General features: G+C 41.7%; 2 protein-coding genes across 5 annotated transcripts in view; one reads left to right on the top strand and one right to left on the bottom strand.

Moving 5' to 3' along the window:
- Positions 1 to 12575, bottom strand: part of slc47a1 (solute carrier family 47 member 1) — a gene marked incomplete at its 3' end in the record, with an annotated part of 17362 nt that extends 4787 nt beyond the window's left edge. Inside the window, exons 1-9 of the mRNA XM_084074195.1 lie at positions 11965 to 12575; positions 11601 to 11702; positions 4884 to 4952; positions 4601 to 4749; positions 3110 to 3152; positions 2173 to 2217; positions 1952 to 2049; positions 1017 to 1114; positions 771 to 884 (exon numbers count right to left, since the gene is read on the bottom strand). Of these exons, the coding sequence (XP_083930321.1) occupies positions 771 to 884; positions 1017 to 1114; positions 1952 to 2049; positions 2173 to 2217; positions 3110 to 3152; positions 4601 to 4749; positions 4884 to 4952; positions 11601 to 11702; positions 11965 to 12177 (931 nt within the window). The 5' untranslated portion in view covers positions 12178 to 12575. The remainder of the gene's footprint in view (positions 1 to 770; positions 885 to 1016; positions 1115 to 1951; positions 2050 to 2172; positions 2218 to 3109; positions 3153 to 4600; positions 4750 to 4883; positions 4953 to 11600; positions 11703 to 11964) is intronic.
- Positions 12576 to 16624: 4049 nt separating this feature from the next.
- Positions 16625 to 20660, top strand: tmigd1 (transmembrane and immunoglobulin domain containing 1). 4 transcript variants are annotated; one of them, XM_084074673.1, is made up of 7 exons: positions 16625 to 16701; positions 16788 to 16882; positions 17809 to 17892; positions 18357 to 18629; positions 19369 to 19653; positions 20169 to 20272; positions 20476 to 20660. In XM_084074673.1, exons 3-7 carry the CDS (start codon positions 17829 to 17831, stop codon positions 20485 to 20487), a joined length of 738 nt encoding a protein of 245 aa, XP_083930799.1. In that variant the 5' UTR covers positions 16625 to 16701; positions 16788 to 16882; positions 17809 to 17828; the 3' UTR covers positions 20488 to 20660. The 4 variants fall into 4 exon arrangements, with proteins under 4 accessions (XP_083930799.1, XP_083930800.1, XP_083930798.1 ...); XM_084074674.1 differs by lacking the exon at positions 16625 to 16701 and having other exon boundaries at positions 16746 to 16882; XM_084074672.1 differs by lacking the exons at positions 16625 to 16701; positions 16788 to 16882 and adding an exon at positions 17196 to 17333.
- Positions 20661 to 21623: the final 963 nt, after the last annotated feature.

Genomic DNA, 21623 nt, shown 5'->3' with positions numbered 1-21623 from the left:
ATTTCTAACATCACTAGTGAGAGCATGGGGCTGACACACCAAGCTGACTTGTTAGGACCAACGGTTACGGCAAATGATCAGATCGCTTTGGGTCTGATGACATCTCTCAATTAAAGAAAAACAGCACAGAGCCACAGTCTACAGCTGACGTCCAGCTGGTGGCGCTGCTCTGCGCCTGTGTGATAGGAAATAACTCTCCATAATGTGTTGCGTGCTGGGCAAATATGTGAATGAACATTATAGTAACAAATTAATTTAAAACCAATGCAATCCAGCTGGGTGATGGGGTTTCCCAATCATTACTGACTAACTTTATGATAGCAGTAATCAAAAAACAAAATGTAATGCCAAGAAAAAGGAACACTGGATTATGTTCCACATTGGATTGTAATTTGTTAACATTTCTGGAGCAGAGAAGTGGTAGGAGGCTTGTCATTCATTTAACTTGCTTTACTTTCACCCTCATCATGCTGGCACTTAAAGACCAGGAAGCATGTAAAGCCATACACTCTACAGTTATGTATGAGTCGTCAAAACTCAAATAAAGAACGCAGTTTCCGATTTTTGCTACTACTACAGTAATGCCGGAGATTAGCTGTTCACAGGCGGGCAGACGGACAGACTCACCGGAGCAAAAACATAATCCCTCTCCTGATATAGAACCCATTATGAAACACTTGACACAATTTCTTATGATTGCCTTACAACAATATCATAAAGAATAAGCATTTTTAGTCAGGATACACAAATACAAACTCACAAATACTGACCCGCAAGGAAACCTCCCACCTCCCAGATCCACCATTCAAAGCAGACCATGAGAGCGCTGGGAATGGCCAATTGCATATATGAACCCCAGTCCTGAAGGCATTCACTGGACCAGCCTAGATGGAGGGCCAAATACAACCCAGAGAAGACAGAGATTATTGTGATTATTTTTTTTAGCTCATCTGTGTGTGTATTTTTATGTGTGAGGCATGCATGACTATGCATGCTAATGCTTTTTTACATCTCACCTGCCCACGTCTGTTTATGAAGCTTCTTCCAACGGATGTAACCATAGAGAAGCAGACAGATGGTGATCCAACCGAGGCTGTTAGCTATTGCCGATCCCCTGTAAGTACAAACACACACACACACACACACACACACACACACACACACACACACACAGTCAGAAACATGTGTGCTTCACTTACTGTATAGAACACTATTGTGAATTTACACATGGCATGTCCATGTAGATATGCATACAGCTTATTCTTACACATGCACTCTCACACACACACACACACACACACACACACACACACACACACACACACAGGTGGAAAATGTACTCACATGTTTTACTTAAGTAAAAGTATCAATACTGCAGAAGTACTCTGTTACAAGTAAAAGTCCCTAATTCAAAATTCCTTGAGTAAAAGTACAAAAGTATTGGTATCAAAATGTACTTAAATTACCAAAATTAAAAGTACTAAAATGTTTGAAAGTAGCAGATCTACAAGCTCGGCTATTTTCAAATAGCCCTGGTATAAAACAGGGCTAAAGTGGTTAATGTATGTTTTCTAATGTAATAATTTATATCTGCAAAGTAACTAGTTACTAAAGTTTTCAAATAATTGTAGTGGACTAAAAGTACAATATTTGCCTCTGAGATGTATTGGAGTAGAAGTAAAAGTATAGACAATTGGAAATACTCCAGTAAAGTAAAAGTACCTCAAAATTGTACTTAAGTACAGTACTTGAGTAAATGTACTTAATTGTTACTTTACACCACTGTTCTTAACCTAGTATTTATTTGCAGATAAGTCATACTGACAAGCCAATTAACTTGAAAAGAATGAATTAATTTAATCATTTATGGACTAAAAGTGTTTTGGGGGCTTATGGGGAGATGAAAACATTCTGAGGAGGACAGAAAGAGCAAATCATGGTTCACACCTACATCACGCCCATCTCCAGGACGTAGATCAGAACGTAGTTGTAACCCACGTTCATGATGTTTGCTGCTGCTGCCGTGTACATCTGGGGCAAAATGATCCCCTGTCCGATAAAACAAAATAGAATTTACAGTCGGGCACAGGAGAGGTTAGAGACAGTCAGACCAAAATTACTTTGAGAGCTTGTTTGTATTTTTCAACCCAGCCCGTAGGAATGAACTCTTACTTGATTCTGAAGGTAAGCAACCTGTAGTTGATGCAGGAACATAGCCTGTAGGGGGGTTTGTAATGTTCAGACAGCAGAACTCTCAAAAACAAACACACTCTCGTGTAGATTTGATGAGATCATCTGAGATTATTTGAAATTCCTGTAAAATATATTTTCCAGGAACAAATTCTCCCAAAGGAGAATGTATTTCTCCGTCCCAGACAAGATTTTCAGAAATGATACTTGTTGATTCACAGAGGAATCGACACAATATAATTCAATCCCAACCACAGAATGAGTATGCTGCATAGCCAGCAATATGATTTGCTGGCTATGCTTATGTCTAATACTCTGTTCTGTACATAACACTGACTTGTAGGTATTGTCATTCAAATTAAAGAAAGCTAGTGTATACATTGTAAGCAGAAAATGTCAGAGTTAGTCAACATACATAACATTATCTACAGCATTGGTTCTCAAAGTGGGGTCCGGGGACCCCCAGGGGTCCTTGAGGGAGTTCCAGGGGGTACCCAGCTAAATGATAGATTAGGCACCAAATGGACCCTTATGGGTCTGTAACTCTGAGAGTGTACAAATGGAACCAAATGGACCCGTGAGGGTCCATTTGGTTCCATTTTTACACTCCCAGAGTAAAATTGACATAGATTTTACTATATAAACTGGGGTCCAAGTGATAGAAATGCCATTAAATGGAGGTCTGTAGCCCTAATGCATGTCAAACTGGGGGTCCTTGTAATGAAAATGGTTGAAAATCACTGCTAGAGCCGTAAAAAACTTCTCTTATGGGGGTCCCTGGCATATCTTTTGAAACGGGGGTCCGCGGGCTAATACGTGTCAATTTGGGGGTCCTTGACATGAAAAAGTTTGAGAACCACTGATCTACAGAACATTCCATTTAGCTTCTAGCAGAGAAGTTTAGTAAAAATACACTCACTGGAATAGCAGGGAGATATGCCATCACATACAGCTGGGCAATTCTAGAAAAGTACAAACCTTTTATCACTTCAGTACAAATAGTTTGTATTTATTTCTGTAAATGTGTCTTTGTCCCTTTGTTTTCCAAAGGAACCATTATTATAACTTGCATGCAGCATGTACAAAACGTATGCATGCATACTGTGTATATAAACCGCTCACAAAATGTAAGGAAACTTGAATTTGGGCCATTATATCTCCACTTTACTAATACCAATCAGTAAAGTGTTATATATCATTTTTATCGGTGATTAGTCACCTTTACAACGAGGTACAGCTTGTAAGCATCAGGCATTCATGGAATGAGCAACACAGGCAAACGTGTGGGTAGCGCCGAGCAAAAATGTGCCAAAGTGGCCTGTTAGACTTTTCTGCTGACATTCAATGTCGTGACATTCATGACATTCAATGGGCTTCAGGTGTGTGCCAGTCACAGGTGTGTGACTGCCTCACAGGTGAGTGACTGGCACCTGAACATGGGTTCTGCAACTTTGTTGAGTTTGTGTATGCTCCAAGCAGCAACACTGCCCCCATGGAAAGATGCCACTTTTGTCAGGATAAGGCCCGTGCAACAGGGCAAGTGAAGCTGGTGTTCCATTATGCAGAGTGACAGCATTTATTTTGTGTTAGCCCTGGTACCATTTCCAAACTTAGGACTAAGTTCTGTGAGACTGGTTAAGTCAACAAGGAAGACAACAACCCAGACACCTTGCTTCACTGAGGAACCATACATTTACAGGCAAGATTTGCACAATGGTACCAAAGACAGATGTCAAAGTTGCAGGGCCCATGCTCAGGTGCCAGACACACACCTTTGACTGGCACACACATGCCTGCAAATGGTACCAGGGCTGACATCAAATAATGCATAATCTGCGTAACAGAACACCAGCTTCACTTGCCCTATTGCACACGCCTTATCCTGAAGGGACAAACGTGGCATCTTTCTATGGGGGCAGTGTTGCTGCTTGGAGCATACACAAACTCAACAAAGTTGCAGAACCCATGTTGCAGAACGCAAAGTTGCAGAACCCACCTCTCAGCAGGTGTGTGCTGGCAGGTTGCTCAAAACAAGAGCGATTACCAGCAAAAGCATATTGGGTGATTTTGGCACATTTTTGCTCGGCGCTACCCACACGTTTGCCTGTGTTGCTCATTTCATGAATGCCCGATGCTTACAAGCTGTACCTCGTTGTAAAGGTGACTAATCACCGATAAAAATGATATACAACACTTTACTGATTGGTATTAGTAAATGGGAGATATAATGTCCCAAATTCAAGTTTCCTTACATTTTGTGAGCGGTTTATATAAATTATATCGCATGCACGTGACCCAATGAAGAGATAAGTGTCCAATTAATAGAGCATGGAAATTACATATGTGTGGATGCATTTGTAGCAGAGTATCCTGCCTGAAGACTAGAAGCGTACCATCTGTGTGAACTTACCTGACTACCTCCTCTTCCTGCTGCAGGAGCAGTAGTAGGCTCTGTGAGTTGATGAGCAGACCCCAGCAGGGTAGACAGAACAGCAGTAGTATCAACATGCTCCTCTGGAGGATTACTCCCACACGGTTCAGGTTCTTACTGCCATAGGTCTAGAAGAACAAGCATGCTGTACATAAGACAGAAGGACTGGGCATCTAAATGAGTTGCTTTATATCATATCATATCATATGATGCCCTTATTAAGTATTATTGTAATTATAATAACATAAAGTACTGTGCTCACCTGAGAAATGAGTGTGTCACAAGCCATAGCGAGGCCAAAGCCTGTGGCTGCTGTGCTCACGTTGATGGTCTGACAAAATGGAAAACAACATGGAAAATTAGACAATCGATGGGAAATACGACCCATGTTTGGGAAGGGCCTGTCCATTGTTATGGCAGCCCATTATTCCGAAACCCCGATAGGCTGAACATGTTCAGATATTTGGGTTACTAATAATGACGTCCCCATCATTCCTGCTGTAGCGGCATGTTGCTAAAGCCACTGTGAGGTGAAAGTAAACGCCAACAATAAAACTAATAACCCAAAGTGTCAGAGTGCTGTTAAACACTTAAACTCTATGTTATACTTTCACTATTGTGCTCTGGATGTACCTTTATCACCCTCTGTGAGTGACGGCTACAGGATGTGATGGAAAGGCTAATTTATACTGTACATTGTCATGCTGCCGTGGCACTCGTGGAGTGACAATAAAACAATAAAACAAAGTATAAATTAGGCATAACGAACAAGTTGTAGGGGGAGAGAGCGAAGGAAGAGATGGTGAGGAAAACTATGGATGCTGACCATCCTGTACCATTGGTCCCGAGCGGAAGTACAGATTAGCTTAGCCTCTGTGTGAATATCCGCTTCTCATTCAGACCAGTAACCTGAAGCTTTGTGGTGACAACATCGGTTTTGTAATCTCATCTGAGATAACCTGTGACCATACATACACTATCACTAACGCCTCGATAAAGATCTGTTTACCATTGTGTGCCTCTTCTATAATATCCTGTCAATCTAAATCTATTATCATACCAACATTCACCAATATTGAACAACTTCAAGTCAGTGTTCTTTATGATTGGGCCAATGCATCGTGATGCGATGCATTGTGAGCTAGTAGATTGGCTATATTTGCTATATCCCTTTTGTACAAAAGAAAGAAAATGATATAATTTTATATATATAACTAAAAGAAGAAAGACCTTCGAAAGAAGGGACCGCAACACTCCAGGACTGATTTTGCTTGTTTTTATTGCACAACGCGTTTCGCTTCCTCAGGAGCACCTGAGGAAGTTGAAGCGTTGTGCAATAAACGCGTTGTGCATAAAAACAAGCAAAATCAGTCCTGGAGTGTTGCGGTCCCTTCTTTCGAAGGTCTTTCTTCTTTTAGTTTTATAAACCTCTTGCGCTGACCTGCACCTCCAGTCGGGGTCCAACAAAGATGTGCACGAGTCTTTATATATATATATATATATATATATATATATATATATATATATATATATATATATATCCTATATATATTTTTTTATGTATAGATAAATGTGTTTATCTGTTATTCTAATGGACTCTGACAATCACTTAAATATTCTTTGATCCCAATGAATTCTCTCCAGAATAGCCCAGAGAACCAAGACTGCAGTGCGTGACGTCCCCACAATGTATTAGGAAGCTGACTTTGGACTCGCATGTTTGTTTGAGCTTTACAGCCAAGTGCACTTTGTTTTATAGTATTCCTATCAGTTCTACTACAAAATCCAAAAAGTCATCCGGTGTCCTACTACTGTGACCCTTTCTAACCTTTGTCTTCTTACGGTAAATTAGAGCAGTGGTGCTCAAACCTTTTCAAGTCAAGGACCCCAAATTGATATGTTTTTGGCCGCGGACCCCCATCTGAAAAGGTTTTATGCCAGGGAACCCCCAGAAGAGAAGATTTATGTAAAAAAAATAATTAAATTATTCAAAATTTTACCAACATTTTCAATATTTTTCAAAAACTTTCAAAAATAGCAGATGTACAAGCTCGCAGCGCTGCACGAAGTGACGCTCTGTGAGCTTGTAGATCAGCTATTTTTGAATAGCCAACATATAAATGGATATAAAGTGGTTAAAATTATTGTGATGCTATATTAACTACTTTTGCTGGGGACGCTCTGGAACCACCCCAAGGACCCCTGGGGGCCCCCGGACCCCACTTTGAGAACCACTGGATTAGAGGGCTACCCTGACCCCCGCTTTCATGTTGCTTTCTAATTACTGAGAGACAGCACACAATTACAAGTGTTGTCTGTTATTCCTTGCAACCCTGCTCATCTAGGCCAGTGGTTTTCAAACTTTATGTGCTCAAAATCTCAAGACACAACCGTATTCATATCCGTGCAAAATGGCCTATATAACTATGCTATCACTTTGTAAACGTTTATTTTTATTTACTAATGCTAAACAAAAAGCTTAACCACTTAAGCCCCATGTCAGACTTTCACACATTTTCAATCATAAATAGTCGATCTACAAGCTCACTCACATGTTGCATACTTTTTTGCCTATTGCACAAAATAGGGACATCAGGTTGAAAGCAGTTAATATATATATATATATATATATATATATATCAGACAGGTGAGATGAGGCCGCACACTCCAATGATGAGATGGACTTTTATATTTTCATTGCTTTTATTTGTGTCGCGTTTCGCCTTCTGGCTTCGTCAGGTGCATTCTGACTGAGACAGACAGAGAATGCACCTGACGAAGCCAGAAGGCGAAACGCGTTGTGCACAAATAAAAGCAATGAAAATATAAAAGTCCATCTCATCATTGGAGTGTGCGGCCTCATCTCACCTGTCTGATACATTACCTGCTTACCCGGGCCAGCACCTCCTCCATTCTAGAAGTGCACAGGAATTGCTCATTTGTATCATATATATATATATATATATATATATATATATATATATATTTAGGGTGTAGAATTTGCATATGGGAAATGAGTGTGCACAAAGTACTGATATAGTAAATGATTGTTATTTTTTTATCACTTTTTGTATAGTTGTAAATATTGCAGTTATAATAATGTGTTCTTGTCACTAAATCCACTAAAAGGCACACCGGGACTAAAAGGGCACACAGGGACTTATCTCACGGCACACCTTTGGGAACCACTAGACTAGGCCATCACTGTTATGTCTGTTGACAGCATGAGACAAACTCTGTTGTTGACGAATTATTGTGATTTCAACAACACACTCGATGCAACAGATTACTCTCTACTAGAATGGAAAGGCACTCAGATGTGGTGTAGTTGAACCAACCACATGAAACCTTGCTGGCCAGCAGTGGTGGGAAGTAACTAAGTACATTTACGCAAATACTGTACTTAACAATTTTGATGTACTTTTATTTTACTGGTGTATTTCCAATTTGTTATACTTTTACTTCTACTCCACTACATCTCAGAGTCAAATATTGTACTTTTTACTGCACTACAATTATTGGAAAACTTTAGTTAGGCTACTAGTTACTTAATAGAATTGGATTATTATTACAAAACATACATTAACCACTTCAGCCTTATTTAAACATTGGCTATTTGAAAATACAATGTGATGCAACGCGTTGTGAGCTTGTAGATCTGCTATTTTCAAAAGATTTGTATACATTTTTCATATATGATAACGGGACATTCTGCATAATGAGTACTTTGACTTTTGGTACTTTAAGTATATTTTGATGCCAAAAATACGTTGATGCTTTTGTACTTTTACGCAAAAAACAGACTTTTACTTGTAATAATATTTTGCTATTGCAGTATTGATACTTTTACTTAAGTAAAACATTGTAGTACTTTTTCCACCACTGCTGGTGGTCAGTCAGACTGGACCCTATACCTGCACCTATAGCCTCTATTGCAACTCATGGCTTCCAAAAATGCTCCATTCCAAGGGCCCCAAATAGACATAGCCTCTGGCTGCGGCCCCCAGATTGCAAAATGGCCATAATAACATGCCCAAAATACTGATGTTGAAATGGGTTAAACTGGCACAATCATCTTATGAATTGAATTTGATAGATAGAAAGAAATAAACCTGTGCTGTAACTAATCCATCTCAATAAAATAAAGAACATGCAAAAAGGTAGAGAACTGAATACAAAATAAAAAGAGGAATTAAAAGTAGCTCTTAAGGTACACTATGAGCAGTTCAAGCAGAAGATTACATTTCTGTTCTGGCAGGCAGAACCACCATAATGTAGGGAAATTAACTGAATGTATTCCTGTTCTGGTTTTGCGACGACAGGATGAGTCATCTTACTTTCTCCATCTGCATATTCTAAAAGTGGCTTCACTTCATCTACTACATGATTATGTTGAAGTTTCATTTGATGTTACCCATTGGAAGCTTTCACATCCAAGCATTGTTCTTTCAACCCAGACATTGTTCTCTGAGCACTGTCTACATCACCTTTGCAAAATTGCTTGTTTTCTTTATTGCAAAGGCCGATTTATGCAACAATGTCACAGACCAAAAATAGCCGATCTGTAAGCTCACAGTCACAACGTATCGCGGTTGCAACGCGTTGTGAGCTTATAGATAGCTATTTTCGGTCCACCTGTGGTGTCTAAGCCCGTTTGAAAGGAGAATCAGTAAAAAAGAGGAACACATGATTAGTACTATTTACATTGATGACTACCCTCTGTTCTTTATCAAAGTATTTCAGTCAGCCTTTGAATCTTCATCAGGTGATGTACTCATCACACATATCTATGTAAATGTGAGGACTGATTAGTCCTTTGTTAGGCAACCTCTGTCCTCTTTGCTAGTTCCTTACTATTACACTAATGTGTCATAGCAAAATAACCTGGTAGTAATATTCTCATATTTAATAACTACTGAATCCTGAATATACCACACACCCCTTAAAGAGCAAAGTAGGCACATCGATGATTATGTAAAAGCTACGTTTTTACATGGAATAATGCATTTGTACTTATGTGCTCTTCCTATAATTTTGGGACAGAGACTGTCTTCTTTGTCTTTTTATTCTTTAGGCTAATTCCCACCTGGGTCTCCTCTTGCCTGGCAGCTCTATCTTCAACATCCTTCTCCCAGTGTACCCCTTATCACTCCTCTGCATATGTCCAAACCATGTCATCCTCACCTCTTTTGTTTCACAGACACTGTGACTAGCAGTATTTCCTGGGCCATACACTTAATAGTATGTATATACTATAATTAACGGAAAGCGTCCGACTGAACAGTCTCAAACTCGCCGTGTGTGTCTTATATGACCCCGAGCTGTGCGGAGCCAAATGGCAATTCGGACGGAATAACGGTTTCTGAAAACATAAAAAGCACGAATATCTGTATCTGTCGGCCCGCGGGTCTGAGAAAGAGGCAGAAACTCTCTGTGTGTTCCGGAGATTGAGTGCTTCCCTGATTGGAAAACCCGACGGATTGGCTGAGCATCACGTCACGTTTGTGCCACTAAGCCAATATAAATCCCTAGTTGGCTAACTGTTTGGCCGAGCTTCGCATCATGTTTGTGCCGCATAGTTAAATGGAACGACTTGCGTCGTTCCCCACATGCAGGGCCCCAAGTTGCAGCGACTTCTGTTAATTACAACAACACAAATTAAACACAGTACCGGTCAATATATGGTTCAACCCCCAAAACATTGATACAAAAGGTTTTTCTGGCAGTATTGGGCATGCTAAATAACATACTAAACGTATACATATATACATATTTTTCTGTGTCTTATCAAGCATGCCTAGAGGTACCAGGATCAATTGAAAACTCTTTCGTGTCCTTTTCTTCAATTGAGATACCGGTAGCCATTTCTAGCTCCCAGCAGCAATCTTGGACGCCATCTTGACAATTATTAGTATGTTATTTAGCATGCCCAATACTACCAGAATCCATTGAAAAACCTTTTGTACCAATTTCTTTGGGGTTAAGTGATACTTTTTCATATCAAAGACCAACCTGAGTCTATTTTGCCCTCAGATGTTTAATGAGTGCTGTGCACTGAGTGCAGTGACAAGCTATTCTTGAAGTGGTCTGTAGCAACACTGAGGTCATAGCCGACGAGAACCTCCCAGACCAGTCTGGACTTTTTTCCCCTCATCACCACTGGCTTTACGTTATGCACACCACTTTAAAAGAAGGGCACTGTGCTCAGATCAATCGGTGTGTGTGAGATCTATGTACACAGACGACTCCTTATGTAGTTAAGCAGTGTTATGTAGTTAAGTATTTATGTTAAGACTCTCGCCTGCAGAAACGTGACTTTACCCCAGTTGGCCTTGGATTGAAACCTGCAAGAGCAGCTCTTCCTTTGTCTGCACTGCACTGTCCGCCCAACACATCATTAGGCACTCAGCAGCGAGTAATTAAAATAATAATAAATACATTTTGACGAGATTGTTTTGCCCCCCCCCCCCCCCCCGGCTTTCATTATTGTTGCAATTACATACACAAAGTGACTTAACCGACTTAATCCATCAAACATGGTCTGCAGCCCTTAGCCTAATCTCTTACTTTGTTTAGTGTAATCACCTATGACCGATACCACGCAGCAAGAACTCACTCAAAGATGCTGCACGGGTCCATTTGTCTGCAATTGGTTTAATTTGTACACTCACACACAGAGTTAAATGAACACTGAGGATTTGAATGTGTATATCAGTCAAACCTCTGAATATCATTGTCTCCCTTGCCTCTGAAAACTGTAGCATCAAGTCAGAATACACTCACTGAATTTGATTCCCTGACCCCATCACAGGAGAAACTCACAAAGATCCTAATCCCTGTCCCCCTCTGCCCCACTCTGTCCCCCTCTGTCCCTATCCATATTTCTTTACACAGTGTACATTTACAGTAGATCAATATTTCTATTATTATTAGTAGTAGTAGACATAGTGGTATTAGTAATAGTAGTATTAAGTCATACCGCTGAGGCCAGTGCATATCCAGCCAGTTCTGCATTGCCTATATGACCACAGAATATGGTATTCACAAATGACAATAGGAAATTGAGAATCCGAGATATCAGCTGTAGAGGGACAGAGAGAGGGAGGGGGAGAGACAAACAAAACAGGGACTTTTAAATTATATGACCATGCACCAGGAATCCATCAGGAATAGAATAACAATCAGATAAAAGCACCGTTTTGTCTAACAGGGGTAGAGGGCACATACATGTTAAATTGTACAGTGCACAGACTGTCCTACAAACAGGGCAGCGTGGATGCAGCTGCAGAACAGCGGAGCATTAACAGCACCCCCTGCTGTGCTCCCAACTTTCCCCTACTCACCAGCGGGCCTGTGAGCCGCAGGACATGGTAGAGTTCCTCCCTGTAGGCCAAAGGTAGCAGTCGCTGCACATACGCACACCGGAACAGCTTGGAGCTGACGGCCGTCGCCTCGTCTCCCTCAGCCCCGGCCTCAGCAGGGGCCCCCATGGAATCGGGAGCCCCGGCAACCGGCGGCAGGCTGGCAGCCGGTTCTGGACTGGCCGGTTTCTCCATTCAGATGAAAGGAGAAAGACAGACAGACAGACAGTGAGAGAGAGAGAGAGAGGGAGATATGGAGGAAAGGGGAGACGGAAGAAGGGAGAGTGGAGAGAGGGAACAGGGGGAGAGAAGGACGCTGCCCTGTTCGTCGACATGGGGGCAGTCGGTCCATGAAAGCACGGGGTTAGAGGCGAAAAGAAACACACCTCCTTGAGGTTACTTATTAAATCGGAGACCGACCACCTCCCAGCGGAGAGGGAGGGAATAAAGAAGATAAAAGAGTGTAAGGAGGAGGGGGAAAGTTTTTGTAGAGTCCCCGGACAGCCTTTGCTTGTTTCTGCTTTTTGTGTGTGCATGTGCATGTGCATGTGCATGTGCGTGTGCACGTGCGCGTGTGCGTGTGTGTGTGCGTGTGTGTGTGTGTGTGTGTGTGTGTGTGTGTGTGTGTGTGTGTGTGTGTGTGTGTGTGTGTGCACGTGCGTGCGTGCATGCGTGTGTTGTTTACAGTACAATACAGTGCAACAGACACCTTTACGCAGCTGTTACGCAGCAGCTTAAAGCAAAATTTGGTGTCTGCCAATGGTAAAGTGGTTAGGATGCTTTGCCTGCTGAACCAACAAACTGTAGCTGTTGAGTTCCTGTCAGAATTGTTCCTGTGACTCCACTATGGCAATAGTTTTCAAACATTTTCATAAGGACCCCCAAATTCACGTGTATTTGGCCACATACCCCCATCAGGGAACCCCATAACAGAGGATTTGTGTTTTAAAAAATGCAAACATTTCCAAACGCGTGTGTGTGTGTGTGTGTGTGTATGTGCACGTGCGTGCGTGCGTGCGTGCTGGCGTGTGTTAATGCAGTGTATGCAATGCGTGCAAGTGTGTCTGTCCGTGTACACGTTTCCATGTGTGTGCACGAACAAAATGCATGTCTATGTAACCTGTTTGCATGTGCATTTTTGAGTATGCACTTTTTCAGAGCCCAGTAAGCTGATGAGGAATGCCTATTTGTGCAGTGTGCACGGACAGGGTGCGCTCTGAGCGCTCTGGTTAACCACATAGCCTACATGGTGCTCATGTCTGAGGGCTCTGGTTAACCACATACATGGTGGTCATGTCCTGTGTGTTTGAGTGTCTATATGCTAGACATTAATCTTATCTGCTCCTGAATGTACTTTGACCATTGATTTCATCCATGGGGACAGCCACTGTTTTCTCTCTCTCTCTCTCTCTCTCTCTCTCTCTCTCTCTCTCTCTCTTTCTCTCTCTCTCTCTCTCTCTCTCTCTCTCTCGTCTTTGGTGCGTGTGTGTGTTTGTGCGTGTGTTTATGCGTGCGTGCGTGCGTGTGTGCGTGCATGAGTGTATTCCATGCAGGGAAAAAACTAAGAAAAACTGACCTTGCATTGTGTGTGGAGTGTGGACAGACTCTTAGTGTGTTATGCAATAGCACATACAGTTAGTGCAGTGTAGCAACTATTGCTAACCTTTGATCTGTGTAGACCACATACTTCAGTGACTTAGTGGGACCAATGGTATAAACCACAACCCAAGCCAGACATCTTGGTGTAGTCATAGACTCAGAGCTGAATTTCAACAGCCACTTTAAGACAATTACAAAGTCAGCCTACTATCACCTTAATATCAAGGACTTATGTCTCAGCATGATTTGGAAAAACCTGTCCATACATTCATCTTCAGAAGGATCAGTAGATTCTCCCTAATGAGTTTATTATAGGAAAGTAATTCTAGTGTTTAGAGATCTAATGTTATCACATGTGCCATCATCTTTACTGTAATCATTGCAACTACCGCTCTCTGCAAGGACAGGGAGACAATGTACATAAGACTTACAGAATAGTATTAATACTACTACTACTGCCACACCACCACCACTACTACTACTACTACTACTACTACTACTACTACTACTACTACTACTACTACTACTACAGTACTAATCTCTCAAGACAGATTCAGCCATTCCAAAAGCAGCTGTTTTGAGGAGTGTGCGTTTTGGTTTACTCATTGTCCTTGTGAGGCGCAACCAAGCGAGAAGCTAGGCAAGCGAAAGCCTGCGCCAAGCAGTCACAGCAATTGGGCTGGGGTCACTGTACACGCACCTCTGCATTGGAAGACAAACCTCAGCCGAAAGTTTGATGGAATGCATCTTTGGAGCAGTTGGGTTCCTTTGCAACCTGCCTGTGTGCACATGCCTGCATGATATGGGGTCTATACTAATTCTACCACCACCACGGCACCACCACTAGTAATAATAGTAACAATAATAATATTGTAACTAGGATTACCATACAAAGCAAGGTACTTATTAGGGATGGCTGTGGCTCTTGGGGTAGAGCGGCTATCTGGAAACAGGAAGGTTCCTTGCCATCCCTGGCTTTGTTTTAAAATTGTCCTTGAGCAAGACACTGAAGCCCTACTGTAACTGCTGAACCCAAGGTGGCTAATGATTGCACTGCCACTAACAACTAACAGTTAACATAACAACGGTACACAGTGTCTGGTGAATATTTTACATTTAGCCTACATTTTAGGCATTTTGCTTTAATGTGCTCAGGTGTGAACTTGAAGATTTCCCACCCAGTGCCCAGATCCCAATATTACAATTAACCAATAGATAAAGGCTGAGCACCTTAAAGGAAACCAAGGTGGGATATAAACTGGCTCTGTGCATAACAGTTACTGTAGTCCCGGGTTTCCAGAAGGTGGCATACCTGTTTTAGCTGTTTGAACCGGAAACCCATATGACACCTTGATATGTGTTTCCGGTTCCAATCTGCTGCTGAGACAATCAAACAGACCTATGAGAAAATGAACCAGAACAGGAAATGGGCATGCCACCTTCTGGAAACCCAGGACGACACTTACAGACAGAACTTAATGGGGGTTGATGTGTTTGTCGCTGGGGTTATCTAATGGGTTCCACTAATCATTGCTCTTTTTCTTACTCAGGCGGCAGGCCCACAATATCTCCAGGGGGATCAGATCAGGCATCATTTCCTGTGCCCCAGCGCCACCACCACCACATCCGTTTTCAACTGTGATTAGATCTGCACTTTCCCCACAGTGTCACAGCTAATCATTTCTGAACTCTACATCATCAATCTCAACGTGCATGTAGACTATTGAGACATCTGACACTGCTGGTTTGAAACAATACTGTAGGTAAGTGTCTCTCAAACATTTTCATGTCAAGGGAACCCAAATTGATAAATATTTGGCCACAAACCCCCAATTGAAACGATTTTGTACCAGGGACGGCCATAAGACTTCTTTGATTCTCAGAACCTTTGTTGTAGCTAAGCTATGTCCTCTGTCCTGCACTCACTCACTTCACTGTCTTGTCACATTTTAGTGTTTTATATTGATTGTTTTCTAATTACAGCCATATGTCTCCAAAGCTGATGATCACATCATGTCTGAGTAATCTGTGTGTCAAAAGCCTAACGTTATGCTTAATCATACAACGATGTCACGTGTTTTTCACTGGTAAATCTGTTATTTTTGGTGAGGTACAACTTCATGCAACAAAGCATTGATTAAAACCAGCAAGTGAAGGGAACATGTTCTGTAGATGGCTATGCTTCTCTCTAGTGGCAAAGAGAGGGAGTGCTACTTTCTTCTTACTTCTTATTCTTCGTCAATGCAAATAGAGCATCTTTTAACATCCTGTTTTTCCACTAATAGTGCAAGCAATCTTTGTCAAACAGAAATCTCTATGTTGTCTAGATGTACAAACATTCTCAAAATATTGTCTTGATAACAGAATGTTTTTAATCTGCTGGTCCCTCAATTTGCTATTCTTCTTCCGAAATCTCCCTTCCTATGCATGAAAATAAATTGTATCATGGGCTAATAGTCCTGATGGTGGTGCTACAGCAACTGTCTAAAGTTTACAACTTTGAAATAATTAACCCCTCAAACCCTGCCTATACACTTAGTAAACCGGGGTCCCCCAGGGCTTTATGCTAGGTCCGCTCCTTTTCTCCCTCAGCACCAAATCTCTTTGCCCAAGAATATCTCACCAAACACCTCCACAAACAAAACGTTGTTCACTTTTGGTTAAGATATTAAAAAAGACAGGAGAGCAGCCTATCGTGTGCGGGCATTCCCTTTTTCTTCACTTGATAAGACATTGCACACAGAAGTCTAAGCTGTCCTGTTATGCGAGTCCATGCTGACAACCGTGTCGCTTCAACAGGATTAGCCGGTTCAATGTATTCAGTGCAACTGAGGAAATCCCTTAATAATGAGTCATGTAAAATACTGACAATTGTGAATGTGTGGGATCCTTGATAAAATATTACACCCAGTTTTTATGTAACAATAAAATCTATAAACAATTATGTCTTTGAGGGCCTGCGGCCCTGGGTGTGCGTCCACACCCATGAACTTTTAGTGCTTCTCCTACCAATAAAGAAATTCCTTCTTTTCTGATGTTTCAATACCACTCAAGTGTGCCAATAAAATTACTCAAGAGGAGGTGGGGGGAACTTAAGGAATGCTGACAGGAATCGATGAGGTGAGTGATTAGTGGAAGAGGAAGAGGAGCAGAGCAGTGGAAAGTGGGTGAACACAGTAATTATCCCCTCCTTTGCATTGTTGCAGCATATAAAGGATCTGCAGATCTCACCTGAACCTCAGTCTAAAACCTCCCGTTGACACGGACTAAGACGCCGAAGACAACCTGGGGTAATAAAAAGGTGAGAAAGCTGTTTCAGAGAAAACTATTTCTCCTGTAAGAATCTTTCAGGGATTTTCATTTTTGCTGTTTTTATTTATGATGCTCTTAACCAGTCCTCACCAGGAAGTGTAAAAACATTTCTCTTTGTGAATTTAAAGCAGGAAAAAAGGACAATCTTATGAGTCAGAGCAAACTTTCAACTAAAATGTACCAACTCCTACTGTAAAAGACATCTTAGGGCGCAGTCACACCAAACTGGAATTTCACCTATGAGGGTGGATTCTGCCAATGCTTTTCAATGGGAACGGAGCAGTTTGTTGCCATTCACGGATTTCGTCAAAAAAAGCGCTCCATTCCCATTGAAAAGCATTGGCAGAATCCACCCTCCAGGTAAAATTAAACTTCGGTGCGACCGCTCGTTAGGATATACTGAGGGGTCTACTTTCTCATACTCTGGAATTGGAATACCGGTAATATGCTTTTTTAATGTATTTTGCTGAAAGTGTATTACTTGATCACGAGACAAAGAACATTATCTCTGGCCTACATTTGTATTAAACGAATATTTGCACAAAACGTACGTTGTTGCTGAACCATAGATCAGTTTAAGAATTGCAGTTTGTATACAGTCAAGAGAAACCAGGAGAAAGGATTACCACTGTTCATTTCGAAGCACACTGATGATTTGGCTTTGTTAGAGAGACTGAAATAGTCCCAACATCAAATAAAGATTACTGACAATGAGGCGACAACAGTAGACAAAAAATGTGCACTTCAGAATGTTAGTACCATGTTACCGCCCCACTGTGGCTGTAAACTTTTATGGGTCATCATCTCAATCATAAGCAGTGGGAGCCTGGATTTCAGGATTGAAACCACAGCCAAAGGAAAGCATGGTAATAGAATACAAATGTCATCATCCATGATCTTTTTCTTCTTTCCAAGTTGACTGAGGGACCACTAAAATGGAGCTGATTTTGAAATCCTTTTCCCTCCATTTGCTGCTTTGCTGTGCATCTCAGGCATTAGGTGAATCTCCCTTCTCCTATTCCTAACGTTCCTCTTATTCATGCATGTGTGTGTACATTGATGGTTTAATCTTTTTCCCTCTGCATCTCTCTCTCTCTTTCTCTCCCTCCCTCCCTCTCATCTCTCTCTCTCTCTCTCTCTCTCTCTCTCTCTCTCTCTCTCTCTGAAATTCGTAAAAAAAAAAAGCTTTATTTGCATGATGAAATGTGTTTCACATTGCCAAAGCATACATGTAACATATACAGTAACATTATACAATATACAGTATATTATCTAAGCAGAAAACAAGTGAACAACAAACAACCTAACGATAATGAAATGAGACAATGACAGTGATATGGAGCAGCAATTAGGCTTGTTTTTTCAGCCAGATGTTTTCTGCTCTTCTCTCTCTTTCTCTTTCTCTCTCTCTCTCTCTCTCTCTCTCACACACACTCACTCACTGTATTTTACGTATTTTTAAGGTGTGGACATCGAGTCTCAGCCCGGGTTTGGTGCTGAGGGGTCTATCTGGACAGAACTGGATGAGACGGTATCTCTGACCTGCCTGACTCTCGCTGAGAACGAGGTGGAGTGGCGGAGGAACGGAGCTCTAGTCCAACTCCTGGAGGGCAACAGTAAGGGTCGCAGCAGCCTGTGTGTCTCTCCTGTCACCCGTGAAGACGCCGACGCAACGTTCTCCTGCCAGCTAAGTGGAGACGCCAGTGTCAATGCCTCCGTCACCCTGAATGTCACCTGTGAGTCCCTTTCAAACTTGGGTTTAAATGAGTCAGAGAGGAAGTGTTCCAAACCCTCCTAGTTCAGTGCTTCTCAAACTTTTTAATCTCAAGGACCCCCATAACTCTGTGAGAGTACAAATGGAACCCCCATTATAGACTCCCAGAGTTACAGACCTGTAAGGGTCCATTTGGAACCCCCTCAAAGTACCCTGAGGGTCCCTGGACCCCACTTTGAGAACCACTGACCTAGTTCATACTGCAGCGCACAAGTGTGTCCCGCTTGCCAACCGATTCTCAAAATACAAGCTTCATCATAAAGCTATTACCTTGCTGACATTCATCTTAAGAGCTATTCAGAGACCTACATGTTAAGTGAGGAGGAGTAATCCACTGCTTGTCAGTTTAAGGAACAATCCAATGCACTCATGACTGATGAAGGCACAGTAGCATGGAAACGTGTTGGCTTTTATTTTCCCACAAGGCCTTAATGATGTTCACACTGATCCAAAACAGTCGAAAAGTACACGATTGCTCTTACGGCAAGGGCATTTGACACTGTTCTAATACTGTAATCGATTCCAATCACCTGCATGAGGACCACACACTGAGAGGTACAAATAGGCCTACAAGTGGCACACACACACACACACACACACACACGCGCACACGCACACGCACACGCACACACACGCACGTGCACACACACACACACACACACACTCCTTAAAGCATGTATCTTCCTGCCTGTCTTCCTAAGATGCTCCAATGCTCTCTGGAACGGAGAATGTGACAGTTGAGGAAGACGCTGAGCTTTCGCTGAAGTGTGACACCCGTGCCAATCCACCCGTGTCAGTGTCATGGCAACAAGACGGAGATCTCCTGGACCTATCGACCCGCGGCTTTATGGTGACTAGCGACGGCATCACGACCCAGCTGACGGTCCGCAGGGTGAAGAGGGACTGGCATCAGGGCGCATATGAGTGTGTAACGGTATCTACCATTTATGGGACACGCAGAAGGCTCTTCCACGTTGAAGTCACAGGTCAGTGTATACCAGCAGACCCATGGTGAACCTTTGTTTTTCCCTCCTGCGACATCTAGATGCCAGATTGAGGTCCTGTTTTCGGAACTCCTGTGATCGTTTGTTTTAACCACGTTGTATGATAATTAGTAGCAAAAATAGCACGCATCTACAAGCTCACAACACGTAGCTTCGCAACACGTTGTAAGCTTGTACAATGTAGATCTGCTATTTTTTCAATTCCTAAACTTTTTTAGATTTTTGCTGTTGTTGTGGTTAATGTGGTTAATGTCTTATCTATCATGTGATTCTTAACTCCCATCTTGCGTGGGACCTGACATACAGATTGTTTTCAATTACGTCTGGTAGTCAATTACCTCCGTGTGCCTTTAACGTAAAACTCGAGTTAAATTAACACTGAGTATTTTTCTGTGCATTCACCTGTTGTCCCAGGCCTTATGGTTCCCTGGTTATATTTAGAGATAAGTGAGTTTCTGCTGTCCTTCTCATTAATCGGACATGTTCTCCATCCACAGACAAGACTCTCAAATTCCCTTTGATGCCGATAATTGCAGGGGGGGTAGTGGTATGCCTTACCGCTCTTCTTGCAGTTGTCTCACGATGGAATCGGATTTTTAAGGTAACACACACACACACACTCACTCACACACACACACACACACACACACACACACACACACACACACACACACACACACACACACACACACACACACACACACACACACACACACACACACACACACACACACACACACACACACTCTGTAATTTGATGTAGGTTACACTAACACTTCTGTAATTGTCCTTCTTTGTTGCCAGTGTTGCAAGTGAAGCCAATCCAGTTACCCATTAGGCAGCATATGTCAGCCTGCATGTTCTATTCCATCAAGTGAGAGAAGCCGTGGAAGGACTTCTACTGTACAAGAGACTTAAGGAAACATTTTATACACTATTTAATTAATTTATCTTGTTTGAAACGTATTAAAATTTGACTATAGATACTACACGCTCTAATGTTTCTTTTGCTGTCTGGTCTGTTATGTTATGTTTTGTTTAGCATTGTTGTATCATCTGCATTGATAATTGGAGGCAGATATGTGAATGTTAAAATATAAACCCAGCAGAATCCAAAAATATCTAAATAAGTGTAATTCTATTTAATGCAATCAGCTGAATTTCGAAATAATTTTGCGGCGATAATGAGAAGCTCAGAGAATTCTGGTGTGAGTTTTCGGTTTCCCCATCCTTATTGAAGATTAACTTCTGACTCAAGAACATCTGTTAGGGCCCATTAAAAATGTTGTTACACATTTACTGTCCATGAGACACGCTAAAACACACGCCTCTATAGGACATAGTTCAAGGTCTAGGTAAAAACAATAAAAGAACACATAACAGTTTCTCATAAAACATTGAGAATATTACTCAGTTTATTGAACCAGGGGTAGTGATGAAAAGCTGCTGTGTACTGTGCTCTGCAAATCCCTTCACCGGAGGTGAAAATAAACGTTAAACGTATGAGTAATTCGTAATCATTTCATTTGTATGAGTTTAAGTGGCGATGCTGCTTGTACACTGGATTTTATATTAATTCATGAGTATGTTCTCTAAGATCAACAAAGTAAGAAGTAGGAATGAGCAGCTCATACCGTAGATATAAAACAAATGAGGGATCACCACAGACTAGAGCAAGGGTTCCCAAACGTTTCAGGCGCGACCCCCCAAAATAATCATATTTGATGGTGGTCAATTTCAACACAAATCCCCCCCCCCCCCCCCCATGTCTCTGGTATGTGTTTCTACTTCTCAAAATATTGATTAATTCTCGTGAAATCATCACATCTAAATGGTTCCTTAAAGAATAAAGAAGCAAGTCATGTAATCAATCTATATACATTTTCACACTGACAATGTATTTCCTGTGGCAGTGCATGCTGACAAGAAAGGCCTGTGTTCTGTTACTGTTC

The sequence above is a fragment of the Gymnoscopelus microlampas genome (genome assembly GCF_963454915.1).
Source record: "Gymnoscopelus microlampas genome assembly, chromosome: 12".
Taxonomy (NCBI): domain Eukaryota; kingdom Metazoa; phylum Chordata; class Actinopteri; order Myctophiformes; family Myctophidae; genus Gymnoscopelus; species Gymnoscopelus microlampas.
The sequence above is the reverse complement of the archived record's forward strand: the minus strand, read 5'-3'. Positions and strand labels throughout refer to the sequence as shown.